This window comes from Trachemys scripta, chromosome 5 (genome assembly GCF_013100865.1).
Source record: "Trachemys scripta elegans isolate TJP31775 chromosome 5, CAS_Tse_1.0, whole genome shotgun sequence".
NCBI lineage: Eukaryota > Metazoa > Chordata > Testudines > Emydidae > Trachemys > Trachemys scripta.
This window is the reverse complement of record NC_048302.1, coordinates 95,095,208-95,108,626: the sequence shown is the minus strand read 5'-3', so window position 1 is coordinate 95,108,626 and position 13,419 is coordinate 95,095,208. Positions and strand designations below refer to the sequence as shown.

Sequence of the window (13,419 nt, the reverse complement as noted above, 5' to 3'; positions counted from 1 at the left end):
ACCCTATTTGCAATGGAATCATGGGGTGAACTCCCACTGACTTCAGTAGGGTCTGGGTTTTACCTTGCTCAGGTATCTGCTCACTAAACATAGCCTTGTTCTTTTCCCTTCTCCTTCTGAGATCACTGATCAAAAATAAAGAGGGTTGTAGAGAAAGTCAGGAAATCATGGAGGCCTAAGTTGTCAAGCAGATAAATAGTGGGGACTGGATGCTGGATAACTCTAGAAGGGGTAAAGGATAGGGATGGAAAGGAATCTTGTATGTGTTGTGAAGTGGCTGCTACCATATCTTTGAGGTGCCAGTAGCCACAATGGCATGAAGGCACCCCATGTCCAAGGAGAGGTGAAAGCAGGCATATGGCTATGATTATCCTGGCCTCAAAGTCAGAGCATGGCCTGCGGAAGTATAGAGTCTGCAGGACACAACCTGGCTTATGTCTGTAGGCAAACTAGTCTACACTGGTTGTTTTCCAGTGGTGGCAAATCCGAGAAATGCCCACTGTTTGAGTCTTCCCTCCTCAAAGATTAGGGTATCAGTTGATCAGTTTGTTTGAAAATTTATCTTGTCCCTCCAGATACAAAAACTACGCATACGTTCAGGTACGTACATACTGCAGAATGCTCCTCATTCCCTCCCCAGCCCTTTGTCTGTAGGGATAAGCGATAGCATCAATGGTTGCTCAGTTCACAAATTCTCCCAATGAGGAAATTTGTACTCTGCAGGGGGTGAAGGTGGGCAGAAAACACAACAGAATTTCCCCTGCACGAACCAGAGACCTGTCAAAGTTTGAGATAAGGAGAAGTGAAAGGACACTAACCTGCTGACTAGTCTTAAAGATGGAGAGCCTTGTTAACCAGGTATTCAGGTTCATGTCCGCACCTAACAGGCATTGGCAGAGATCAGACGTGATGACAGGCATCCAGGGCATGTACAGCCTCCTCCCACCCATATCTCCAGTCGTGGGCCTGTGAAAAAAGATAAACTCTGGGTGGAGTAGCCCCAGGAACAAAGAAATTTTCCTCCCCTGACAGGAGCTGTGAGCTGAGGCAGCCAGCTGCAGGATATCTTTGGATGGCAGTGATGTCATAAGGCTCTGTTTTTCCTTTGATTTGGATATATATATATCCACTTCATTCACATAGTTTTGCCCCTGCATGGTCTTTTCTTTCTCTTCTTTTCTCCTCCTCTGTTTTTCCCTTCTCTCTCACCCTCAGTATTACCCTTTTTCCCCCTGCTCTTACGGTCCTAATAACTTATCCTCTCCCCCTTCTGACATCGTTCCCCGCTATAATTTATAAAACAAAACAAATTTTTTAAATCTGCAGAATTAACATTTGCCGCTCATCACCCACCTCACCGTGCTTGCATGTTGGATACCCTTCCATCCCAACCCTAGATCTGTCTTATCTGTGTTGTAAGTTCTTCAGGTGTATTTTGTTGTGTGTTTGTACAGTGCATGCCACATAGAGCCCAAACTTAATTACAGTTTCTGGGTACCACCAGAGTACAAATAATTAAAAAATGTGCTAGACAAGATATGAGAACACTGATTAGCTTGGTCAACATTGTGTTATATGTGATGTGCTTAAAAAGCAGTTCAATTGGTATGTGTATTACTATGTAAGGAGAGAGACAAAAAAGTGATCTAATTTGTTTGACTGGGGACTCTATTATTGGGCTTCTGTTTTTTCTTAGAATTGCAAGCTTTTAATTTGAACAATGTGTCTGTTGATATCTGAGAAATAAATATGCTTACAATGTGAATCATTTAGTATGTGTCTTGGGTTTCATTTAATAACCTTTGGGGGACCTTGGTTTTTGTTTTTTCAGGTTTTTTCCCAGAAAAAAAAAGGGGTGGTAAATCATAACATCCTTGTCCATATTAATGGAGAGTGGGTAGGATCATACAATATAAGAGCCTATTTGGGATTGACGGTAAAACATTTTGCTGGCTGCGAAAAACACGAAGGCCAGCCCTGAAAAGACAAGAGGAACCGGCATCTGGGCAACTGTTCCCTCTCCATCCCCAAAGAACAAGTTGAGCTGATATTAAGCCATTTTCCTATATCGTATTGATCCAGGCACTGCTAGTTTCCATACCTAATACACTTTTTTTTTGTTTAGATCTGTGCTGGATACTACTCTTATCTTGTTCTGCTTGTTGTTCTTGTTCTGCTCATGCTGGGTTCCTTCTTTCTCTGCACCACTCTTGTATTCCTATCCTATCTTGGAAGGTATACGGGAAAAGTTAATGATTTTAAGATTTTTTTCTCTCTCATTAAGTGGCTGAGTGTCTGCTGGTAGCAGGAAACTTTCCTCCTTGATTAACTGCCAATTAAGTGCTGCAAAACCAAATGGTAAATAAACATAAGAGTCCAGTTATGACAAAGGACCTCATCAGACCCATTTACCTTTACTGGAGTTTTCCTTTTGTTTAAAAGGTGGCTGTTAGTTTTTTGTTGGTTTTTTTTTTTTTTTTTTTTGATCCCTTGAGAAAGAAATCCTTTCTTTGCTTTCTTCCTAAGTGATCTTATTATTTTACCCTCTCTTCAGGGAGGCACATAAGGGCACTGATATTGAATTACCCTATCTGCAGGTGTTTTGGACAAACTTCAGACTCATCCAGACTTCTCCCCATCCTCTCACAGCTTTCCTTCCTTTGAGTCTTACAGTTCTACCTTCATTCAACCAATTGTTTTTCTAGGGTTTTTTCCTCCTCCGTCCTAATCTAGTTACTGCTGCACTCATTTTCTAAGGTTCACTTTTGATCCCAAAATTCTATAGGGTTCCATGCTGAGTAATTCCTCCTCCTTATCTTCACACAGTACTTCATTTGTAATGAAAGAGGTGCTGGGGCGCAAGCAATTTTTTTACTTTCATAACTGGTGCAGCAAGCCCAGAGGTGCCAGGGCTATGAAAGGCCAAGCCTAGAGGTGCTGGGGCTCAGCCCTCGCACAAATTAAGCACTGCCTGCACACTGCCCATCTCCTTACTGTCATGAAATCTCGTTTAGGAGGGGGGAGAGCCAATAACTTTGTGGTAGACTGCTCATTTTCTTTTCCTGCCTTTCCTCCTCCTTTACTTTCTTTCTTCACTATTCTTAGTATTAAGTAGGGTGGCCAGGTACCCAGTTTTCGACTGGACAGTCCAGTCGAAAAGGGGACCTGACAGTGTCCGGTCAGATCTATTGACCGACAACACAAAGTCTGGATACTGCGAGTGAGTGAGGCGGGGAGGGACTGGGTCATCACCTGCTCCAGCTCCTACTCAGCCGGGGCTGCCTCCTACCTTTGTCTGGCAGCTGCAGCTCCCAGCCCTGACTCCATGGACAAGTCCCTCCTGACCTGGGGGGAGGGGAAAAGCAGCAGGCGGGGGGTAAGGGAGAAGATGAGTGGATGGGGCAGGGTCTCCGGGGAAGAGATGGGGTAGGGGGGCTTTGGGAGAGTGGGTAGGGGTGGGACCTCGGGGGAAGAGGCGGGGCAGGGGAGATTCCGGCACTTCTGCTGGAGTGTCCGGTTTTTAAATATCACCAAGTTGGCAACCCTCATATTAAGACCTTGACTTTTTGTCTGCTTTCTAAGTTACTGAATGTGAGTGGGTGAAGCCTGGATATTATAATGTCTGTAAATAACAATTGCCATTTGGGTTAGATAGGGCTATAATTCTTGCTGGTCTGGAATTCTGTGGTAGGAGGAGAGGAGAGGACTGGGTCAAAACTGACTTACCAATAAGTTTACCTTCTGCTTCCTTCCTCACCATCTTAACTTCTCTTTTGCTTTCCTCTTCCCACAGTATGTAACACTTATTAAAACAGAGAGCAAATGAGTTTTTCTGTAGCAAAAACAATATGGACAACATTCACCCAGTGTAATAGCCTTTAACTCTGTGACTTGGGGTATTTCCTTCAGTTCTGGCTGCGAAATAGCTCAGCAACTAAATAGAGAACTGGCCAGCAATTTTTGGACAGAACTGAAAAATTGAAAAATGCTGATTTGTCAAAATCAAAATGTTTTGCAGAAACGTTGTCTTTAACCAAAATTGATTTCCAAGTGAAAATTTAAAAAAAATCCAATCCTTTCAGTAAGGTTGAAATGTAATATTTGAACCTTAATGGGACATCTAGATTTTTCTGTTTCAAAATGATTTTCTGTTCAAATGTTTTTCATTTTATATTTCTATTATAATTTTTTTAAAAAGTCTGAATAGGAACAAAACATTTTTGATTTTTGTCAACAAAATGCAATTTTTTTTTGAGAATTTTGGTTTGTGGAAAACTCTGTAATTTTTAGTTTTCTTCCATTCGGGAAATTTCAAAATTGTGAAACTCCCTCAAACAGAAAATCAGGTTCCCACATTGCTCTGCTCCCAAACATGATAATGCTACTGAGAAGCTTTCAAATCTAGCCAATCTTTCAAATATGTTTTGACGTTGTCTGTCAGCATAGCCCCTTCATTTCACAGCATCCAGTGTTATATAGATTTTTTTTTAATGAGTTCATCCTTATTCCTGTTCTAGACCATTCAATAATTAGTCATGGGATCATACCTAACTATTGAGCAGTTATTCTAATGTGCTGTACTGTAAAAACGAGTGTGAATACTTTATTTTGCTGCTGTGAAAGATGCAATGAATGGAGATAGTCCAATTCAAGCTGTTTGCCTTTGCATCTGATCAGCAAATAATAGGGAGGGAATTTGCCTGCTGTGAATGTTTGATTCACACTAGTCTGTCTTATTTTCAGAGTTGGCATTGCTACTGTATGAATGTACAGTACAGTGATTTTACAGGTTGGCTATTCTAAGCAAACATCAATTTCCATTTTCTGTGGGAATAAGGATTTTGTGATTTTATGTCAGTCACACTGGGTGTGGAAAATGTTATAATACTACACAAGTAACTAAGTTTTTGTCTTGTTCCTTAAATTTGAAAAGTTGCCTATATTGAATTTCAGCTGTGAAAGCCTGTAGTGTTTCATATACACTATAATCTTTCAAGCCGGAAGTTGTCAGTTTTAGCACGGGATTTAGACCAATAACTTTTGAATTTGTAATCTTTGTAAGCAAGATAGGTTTGCTTGTATGTGAATGCTAATAGCAAGCCTAATGAGTTCTCTCAGACCAGTGTCAGACTGTTTAATGCTTAAAATCATCGTATGTTTCTATCCTGTATTTGTCATGGTGTTGACATATTTCTTTGGTGAGTGGCCAGTTATAACTTGTAAAGCTTTATCAATATTAGACCTCTTCCAAGTTTAACATCCAGCATGTTAGTAAAAGAAAATGAAGAGCTTAACCCCAAAGTCATTTTTTCCTCTACATTACATGTTACAAGTACAGAGGAAGATGTCTTATTGATTGAAATAATTCTCTGTGTTTGTTTGCTATAAACAAAGAAATAAAAGTAACAATCTTTAGACACCATTGTTTTTCTTAAAGGAGCACAGGAAGTGATGTGTCTTATCAGATGACAGTTTCTCCATGCAGTGCAATATCCTGCTTGCCTCCATGAGCAAGATCATTCATAGGAAGGCAACCTCTCCTGCCCACTTAATGCACCACACTAATTATGCATTGCTGCATATGCAGGATCTGAAAGGAATTATTTTCTGAACCTCAAATATATAAAATTTTCAACTTTTTGCTGAGCGTTTCTAAATCTTAAGATACTTGAGTGAGCTTGAAAAAAAGAAAATGCGTCGTCTTTCCACTTAGTATCCAGATACTACATGAAATCCTTCATATAGTTATGCGACTAAAAAAAAATTGGATCACCTTCCATCAGCTGATTTCAAAGCAGTGAAGATATTGAACTGAGCTTCATAGCACTCCTGGTGAGATGTGGGAAGCAAGGTCTCCCTTTATTTTAATAGCTGAAGAAAATGGAGCCCAGAAAGTAACTTTGCCAATGAAAGTTGTGACAATCCAGAGAGAGAATCTTGGTCACTTGATTCCCAATCCTGTGCTTTAATAACAAATTCCCCCCCCCCCCGCTCGTGGTTTAGCAGGATAGTTTACTAGTATGTTAAAAAAACAATAAACACAATTTTAAGTAGTACTGAGCCAAACCAGAAAAGCTTCAGTTCAGTAGTACTGTTGGAAGCATTCTGGTTTTGGATTGGCAGCCTCTAGGAATGTGAAACATTTTGCAGGTTTACCCTGTTCATCTGTCACTTTCAAACATCAATTTATCTTCCTTAAATAAATGTTGCTATGCTTCTAGGGCTTCCAGGAACTGAAAACTATAAAATTGTCAATATTAAAAAAAAAAAAAAAATCCAACCTCAGGGATGAAAAAACATACCTTATAGTGGTCACCATTTTTTAAAAATCCACTGTTATCCCCTCTTTATCACGCTTATCTATACTTAAAATAGGAAATAACTATAAAGCAGGAAATAACTCATGATACTGTGTTGTTGTGACTGTTTTCAAATGTTGACTTCATTGTCACAATCACTGCAACAGCATATGCAAAAACTGCTTTAGCATTGTGAGAGTGGATTTTTTTTTTTATATGAACGCTTGGCTGTTAAGTGAACTGGGATCCCACTTCACGTAGGCCACCAAACAGCCATTGTGCGGTTACCAATTTTGATCACTCTTGACATAGGTTGGATTGGAATTTTGGACCTAAAGGGAAGAGGCACTGTTAAAAATCCCTTGAGTCATCCTATCCTTTGATCGTTTCCCAAGTCTATTAGGTCTGTTTGTCTTGGATATTTTGTAACAAAAATTACTTTTTAAAAACGCTTCACACTTAGATAACCAAACTTTTATTAGAGTTGAACCCTGCTCCACCCACCATTTGGAAACAAACCATATTGTGCTCCTTCAAAGGCAAAACACAGTATTGTTCATGTTTCAGTTGGAATTAGTGTGGAAAAATTATAATGCAAATAGCAAAACAGATGGGAATTTTACAAGAGTCTTTTCATGTCACGAATGAGACTTCCTCTCATGGTTGCAGGCTCTCTGTTCTCCTAACTGATGCTGCTTCTTCTCTGGCTTCCCTCCAGAGCTATTAAATTTTAGCCAGGGGTCGGAGGAAGATTTGTAGCACTCTAAATTCTTTGAGCCCAGATTTTGCAATGTGGCTGCTGACAGCAAGCTTCTTTTGCACTGATGTTGGTATGCTGCATGCCAGAGCGATTAGTGTGCTGATCACTGCACACCGAAAAAATAAACAGTGACGTTCTTGCAGATCTGTGCAAGTGCAACATAAACAAAGACATGGGAACAAATGTAGTGATGGTGAGAGTTCTGTTCTGTAACTGTTTCCCTTCAAATAGGGATAGATGAGAAGGGGTTCAGGGAGGGATGAAAAGCTTCAAATGTTTGCTTAGCCTCCTACTGAAATTATTTTTGAAGTTCAAAAGAAAAGAACCCAAAACTGCTCCAGCACACTTTATGGCACTACTATTCCCCACCAACTGGAGGCAGGTCATCTTCAGAAGGAAGAAGAGAGAAGGGGTAGGGAGGGAGCATGGGTGAAGAAATTTGTGCAGTCCGCTACCTCCTGCCCAAACTTAACTGACTATTCCTAATGCTCTGGCAGTTCCTCGGAAGCTCGTAGACCCTGATTGTCACTTGTTCCCTGTGACCTCAGGACTTGTCTACAGGAGAAAGTTATACTGGGTCTACAAAAGGTATCCGTTCTTAATATAGTTAAATTGGTGCAAACCATATGTTGGTGAAGTGTCCCCGGTGATTCATCAATGCTTGCATAACTACAGAAAAGTAGCCCTTTCTGTTGATGTACTCTATGGCCAGGTGCCAAAATAAGGATATGAGTGCCATTTATCGCCCCATTGCAGTCCAGGAATCCTGTTGCTGCAAATCCATCTGCTATGTCTTGCATGTTATTGAGAGTGACAGTCCTGTGTAGCAGAAGACTATTAATGGCCCTACGTATTTGAATGACAGTGGCCCTCACTATGGATTTTCTAACTCCAAATGACTTCCTTCTGACCAATAGCAATCCAGCGTTGCAACCTTCCCTAGAGTGATCGCCACTCATTTCGCCACTGTCAGTGCAGCTCTCGTTCTGGTGTCCCTGCGTTGGAGCCAGGGCTGGAAGGTATAAGTGGCTTGGGGAGGTTAAGCCTCCACAAATGGGGAAAGAGATGCTGGATGTGGCGTGCCTCCCTTCCTGCCACTTGCTCCTCTTCCCCCTGTCGCTCACCCTGAAGGCAGGAGGGGACAGAAAGGAGTGAGCGCCAGGAGGGCTTGGGGGAGGGGGCAGAGAGAAGCGAGCAGTGGGTGGAGGGTCCTTGGGGGAGGGGAAGGAGTAGGGGCGAGTGGTGGGCGGGGGTGGTCTTGGCGGGAAGGCCTGGGGCTGGAAGAGGCAGAGTAGGGGTCGGGCCTCGGGGGAAGAGGCTGAACGGAAGTAGGGCGTCGGGGTGGAGTGGGGATGGACTGCGGACAGAGCCTCGGGCAGAGCTAACTGAGTGGGGGCGGGGGCCCGGTCCAGGGGCTGGTGGCCCCTCCCACTTTTAGGGCGTTTCCAGCACTCATTGCTACGGTTTTATCCTGCGACTCTGCAAATACCAGAGGATCGTTCATCCTGTGCTTGTAACACTCATGACAATAGTGCAGAGCTGTGCAGGCTCCACACTTCTGTCAGAGATGGCTGACAGTGTGAAGTGCTACATGGGTTTGTGGGCTTTTTAAGATAAGGCATGAAAATAGATATGGATATGGATGGTATTATGGAATTGCAACAGTTGCATGATAGGAACTTGACCCCTTTCTCCCAGTCACCCTGTGTGACTTGTTTCTGCCCCACAATGGATTGCCAAAATTTTCCAAAAGACAATGTGCCAGATGACGGCAAGTTGCACACTGGGATACATACTCATGGTTTTACCACACTGTGCATTGATACAAGCCCTCCTGATGCATACACGCAGTGCCGATGCTAGGAGCCAAGTCTACACAAGTGATATACTAACTGTGACCGCTTTATGCTGATGTAATTTATGTCTGCTAACTTCAGTCGACTCTGTCTTAGATTGACGACAGAAAGGGTTTTTCCATCACTGTAGAAAAATCCACCCCCTTGAGTGATAACTAGGTTGATGGAAGAATTCTAGCAGTGGATACACTGGGGCTTAGGTCGTCTTAGCTAGATCCCTGAGGGGATGTGACATTTTCACACCCCTGAGCAACGTAGCTAGATAGTTATGTTTTAGATGTAGACCAGGCCTAAGCATGCATATTCCTGTGTGGACACTGATTTAACTAAATTAGTGCATCTTTCTTGTGTAGAAAAGGTCTGTTGTTTGAAAAATGTGGTTTCACATTTCCAGCTTGAGGAAAAGAAGAGAATGACTGTCTTTCTCCCCTCCCTGCCCCCCACTTTTGGCTGGCTAAGGAGGGAGGACAGCAGAGTAATTAAGTACACTAGTTAGAAGTAATTGGCCAGTTAATGTAAACCTAACATCTTTGTAGCACACTTAGAATGGTGAATTAATATATTATATACCTGTGCTTTTTGACTGGTTCTGAAATATGGCCATTGGCCTCAGGACTTGCTGTGGATCAGAGTTGTGCAGATAGCTGGCATATCAACTGTTTTTATATATTAAAAAAAATCTTGCCATGTGACTTCTGACAAGGAGAACTGAATGAACGAGGTGCAGTTATGGATTTCAAAGATAAAATGTGTCTCTTTTCCTCTCTGGAATCTTCAAAGTAAAATTTTATTATATAATTGGCAATATGTTAGTCCTAGATTTAGTGGATTAAGTGATTGGATGATCCAGTAATTTAGGTAAGCAAGAGGAGGGGTTGATTCATTGAGATAATCTTCTGTAATAAAGAGGAGTTAAATTTTGTTTGCCTCATTTCAGGACAACACCATCTTATTTTTAAGAGGCTGCAAAGAGCTGGGGCTTAAAGAATCTCAACTTTTTGACCCAGGTGACCTTCAGGACACATCAAACAGAATAACAGTCAAGTAAGTACAATACCAGTTTATAGTTAGGGCCTTAACACTGTGGATATGTGTAGTTTAATTGTAAATGTTTAAGGATGAACAAAAAGGGCTGTAGATACTGACATTCATGTAAAATAGAGAGACAAGCTAAGCTTTCAGAATCCACGTTGCTGCCTAGACTAGATGTTCTGTTCAGAAATTCCCCCCTCGGAGAAAGAAGCTAGTTTTCTTTATTTTCAGTGATATCAAGCACAAAAGCTTTCAAATGCCAGGGCAATGCTAATAAAAGCATTGTTCAAAGAGCACCCTAGATTGATAACATTCTCTTGTATCTATTTTGTTAGAGCACTATGTGAATTTAAAAAATCCCAGGCCTTGTTATTGCAGATTAAACTGTTTTCAAGATGCTTTATAGGACTCCGATCAGTAATTTTGATCTACTAATTGAAGGCTCTTGTGAAACTAAGACCTTTCAGGGTAGAGAAAGCTGCAGTCTGTTTGTTCTTCAAAATTAACGATGGATTGTAGAGCAATCTTGCAAAATATTTCATTTGAACCTGGAACTTCTGTGTAAACTATGACGATGAGGTATCACAGCTGAAACCCAGTTTACTGCATGCAAAAGCTTCCTGTGGCAGAGTGCATAGATTATTGTTGATTATATTATCAATATATATGGCCTCCATTAAAGTTGTGAGGTGCTCAGACACTAATTCTATGATCCTCAACACCTCTGTGAAGCAGGGACGTATTATTCCCATTTCACGGTTGGGGAGCTGAGGCTGCAGGAGAGTAAGTGACTTGCCCAAGGTCACACAGGAAGACTGTGGGAGAATGACTTGAACCTAGGTCTCCCAATTCCCAGGTTAGCACCTTAGCAACTGGACCACTGTGTCTTTCAAGGATGGTCCCACCAAGAGAAATTAGGGGAATGAGAGGTGTAAAAGCAAATCATCTTGTCATAAATTTGACTAAGGGCTTGTCTACACTTAAAATGCTACAGCAGCCCAGCTGCAAAGCTGCAGTGTAGACGCTACATGTGCCAACAGGAGGGGTTCTCCTGTTGGTATAGGTAATCCGCCTTCTTGAGAGGCAGTAGCTAAATTGACAGAAGAATTCTTCTGTCAACTTAGTGCTGTCTACGTTGCTCAGGGGTGTGGATTTTTTACACCTCTGAATAGTGTACCTGGGATGACTTAATTTTCTAGTATAGACCATCCCGTAGAATCTCCAGAAATGTAAAAGGGTGTGACAACCAAATGTACATGATGATGTGTCACAACTCCACCCACACTTCGTTGTTTATACAGCGTGACCTGTACACCTAATGAGAACAGCATGTTAAGTTGGTAGTGAGCAGCAGGTTGCTTGTGGCACCCCCTGGGGACTTTGTGAGCCTGATTTTCCTCTTTCTTAGCCTGATTTCCACTGGTGTTTCTGTTTTTTACCAAAACCAGTAGGATTCTGCCTACAGCTGCCTAGAATAGTCTGTGGAATTTTGGGATTGATGCAGTGTTCAAATGAGTTAAACTAAAAATTAGTAATAAACTGGAGAATGGGGTTAGCCCTCAGTTAAACGTGGTGGTAGATGGATGTGGAGCTACTCGTTGTCAGAAAATCTTTTCTCCCCTCGACTCTTCAGAGAAACCCACCTGTGGAAATCTAACTGAAATGTTTTTCATGTAATGTCCAAGTTCATGCAAAAGCCAAATCTGAGTCTTGTAGTGGAAAAACTCCATGGCTGTTTTTACTAAATAGACACCATAGTCTACTCATCAATCTGCAGCTATTTCAAATGCTTATTTATTGTAGCAAAGACTGTTTATTCTGTGCTACAAAATCAAATAAATCTTTGGTATTACTGCACATGATTAAAAAAAACTTTTATTCTTTTTGTGATTTCTTTTTGTGCATTTTAAATGGAATGTGCTTTAGACATACGGTATTTTTGATCATTCAGCTATAAAAGTTATGATCTAATGCTTTAAAGAAATAGGCTGACTTTAATCAGGTTACATACATTTTTTCATAGTAAAATTGCAGTGGAAAAGAAAATATGAACAATATTTTTTTAGGGTGCAGGTACTGGAAGAAGAATGTTTTGGGAAAGTGGCAAATTATTTGAAGTTCCTTTATTTTTCAAGCTTTCGGTATTTTCATAAATGTAAACAAACATTCTGGTTTCTGGCAGTCGGATAAATTTATCACCAGAGTGCACTTGCGTAGTTTGAAGTGAACTGGCTTTTAATTTTATTCTGGGGACAATCTCAACTAAACATTTGCAGTACATTTATTTTATTTGTCTAATACCCAGAACTGTTAGACACATTCCTTTTATCCTCAGTTCTCCAAGAAGTTTCTTGGCTAAAAATAAGTTGAATTTGAAGCGCAGTCATATAATTTCCCTGTTGTTTGTGTTTTCACAACCTTAAACTTCATGTAGGTTCCTAACTTATGACTTCCAGCCATATTGAAGGAATGCTGGCCAAGAAATAGATTGACTTTGCCCAAAAAGGGTGTTAGTCTTTAATGGGAGTGCTAAATATACATTCACAAAGCAGAACAAAAATCTTCTACTACAAGTGCACTAGAGGAGACTGTAGTTCACAATATCATCTGTATTATTGTTTCATCTTCCTTCCGGTCTCTGCATGATGTTTATTTTCTTTGTGAGACTTGCTGTGGGGCAAGCCATGTTTATTTAAACATTTAGGGCTAAATTCGTCCGTGGTGTATGCATGTTCAACTCCTATTAAATCTGTTGGGTATTCATGACATATTGCAGAGCAAAACTGGACTACAATAGACTAGATTTTAGGGTTTAGGACTTTAGTCTTCCTTGTGTGTACAAATCAGCAGCTCTATATTTCATTCTTGGCACTGGGATGTCTACAACATATTTTCTCTTTGCTGTTAAAGCATTGTAATTTAATGATTGCAGTAATGATTGCAAAATACTCCCACATTATGAATGAATGCACTACATCTTCCTAGCTTTCTTGTGTTTCCAACCAGCAAAAGCATCCTGCAGGCTTTTGTTAGGGGAACCACGTGACCTCCTGCATATACGCTCTTGGAAACAGTGTCTGCTTTCTGATTTTTCTTTTCTCTCTCTTTTGTGGGTGCATCCAGGAACATTGACAACAGTAGAAAGCTGAAAAATGTAAGTATTTAATTTGCAGTACTTTCTTCTCTGGATAATCCTGGCTTTGGACTGAGTTAGAATTTAGATTGTAAAAGCTAGTACTGTGATGCAAATCTGAAAAGTTCTTTAGTACATTAACCATGAATAGTTCATTGGAAACTAACTATAGTGCTGCAGAGGCAGACCATCTCTGCAAACAAAATAGAACTGTGCTAGTGTTGTTGTCTCTGACTAAATAAAGAACTAAACAATGTAATTTCTTGACTACCAGTCTAATTTTGATTAACACTATTTGACACATCAAAAGCTAGACTTTTTTTTGGCCTTTCTGAATTT

At 40.7% G+C, this 13,419-nt stretch overlaps 1 protein-coding gene across 15 annotated transcripts in view; it reads left to right on the top strand.

The window, feature by feature from the left end:
* Nucleotides 1–13,419, top strand: part of LIMCH1 (LIM and calponin homology domains 1) — a 311,947-nt gene that overhangs the window by 193,790 nt on the left and 104,738 nt on the right. For all 15 annotated transcript variants that reach the window (XM_034771939.1, XM_034771942.1, XM_034771938.1 and 12 more), the window contains 2 exons: nucleotides 9,853–9,959; nucleotides 13,071–13,101. In XM_034771939.1, coding sequence (XP_034627830.1) covers nucleotides 9,853–9,959; nucleotides 13,071–13,101 — 138 coding nt within the window. The remainder of the gene's footprint in view (nucleotides 1–9,852; nucleotides 9,960–13,070; nucleotides 13,102–13,419) is intronic.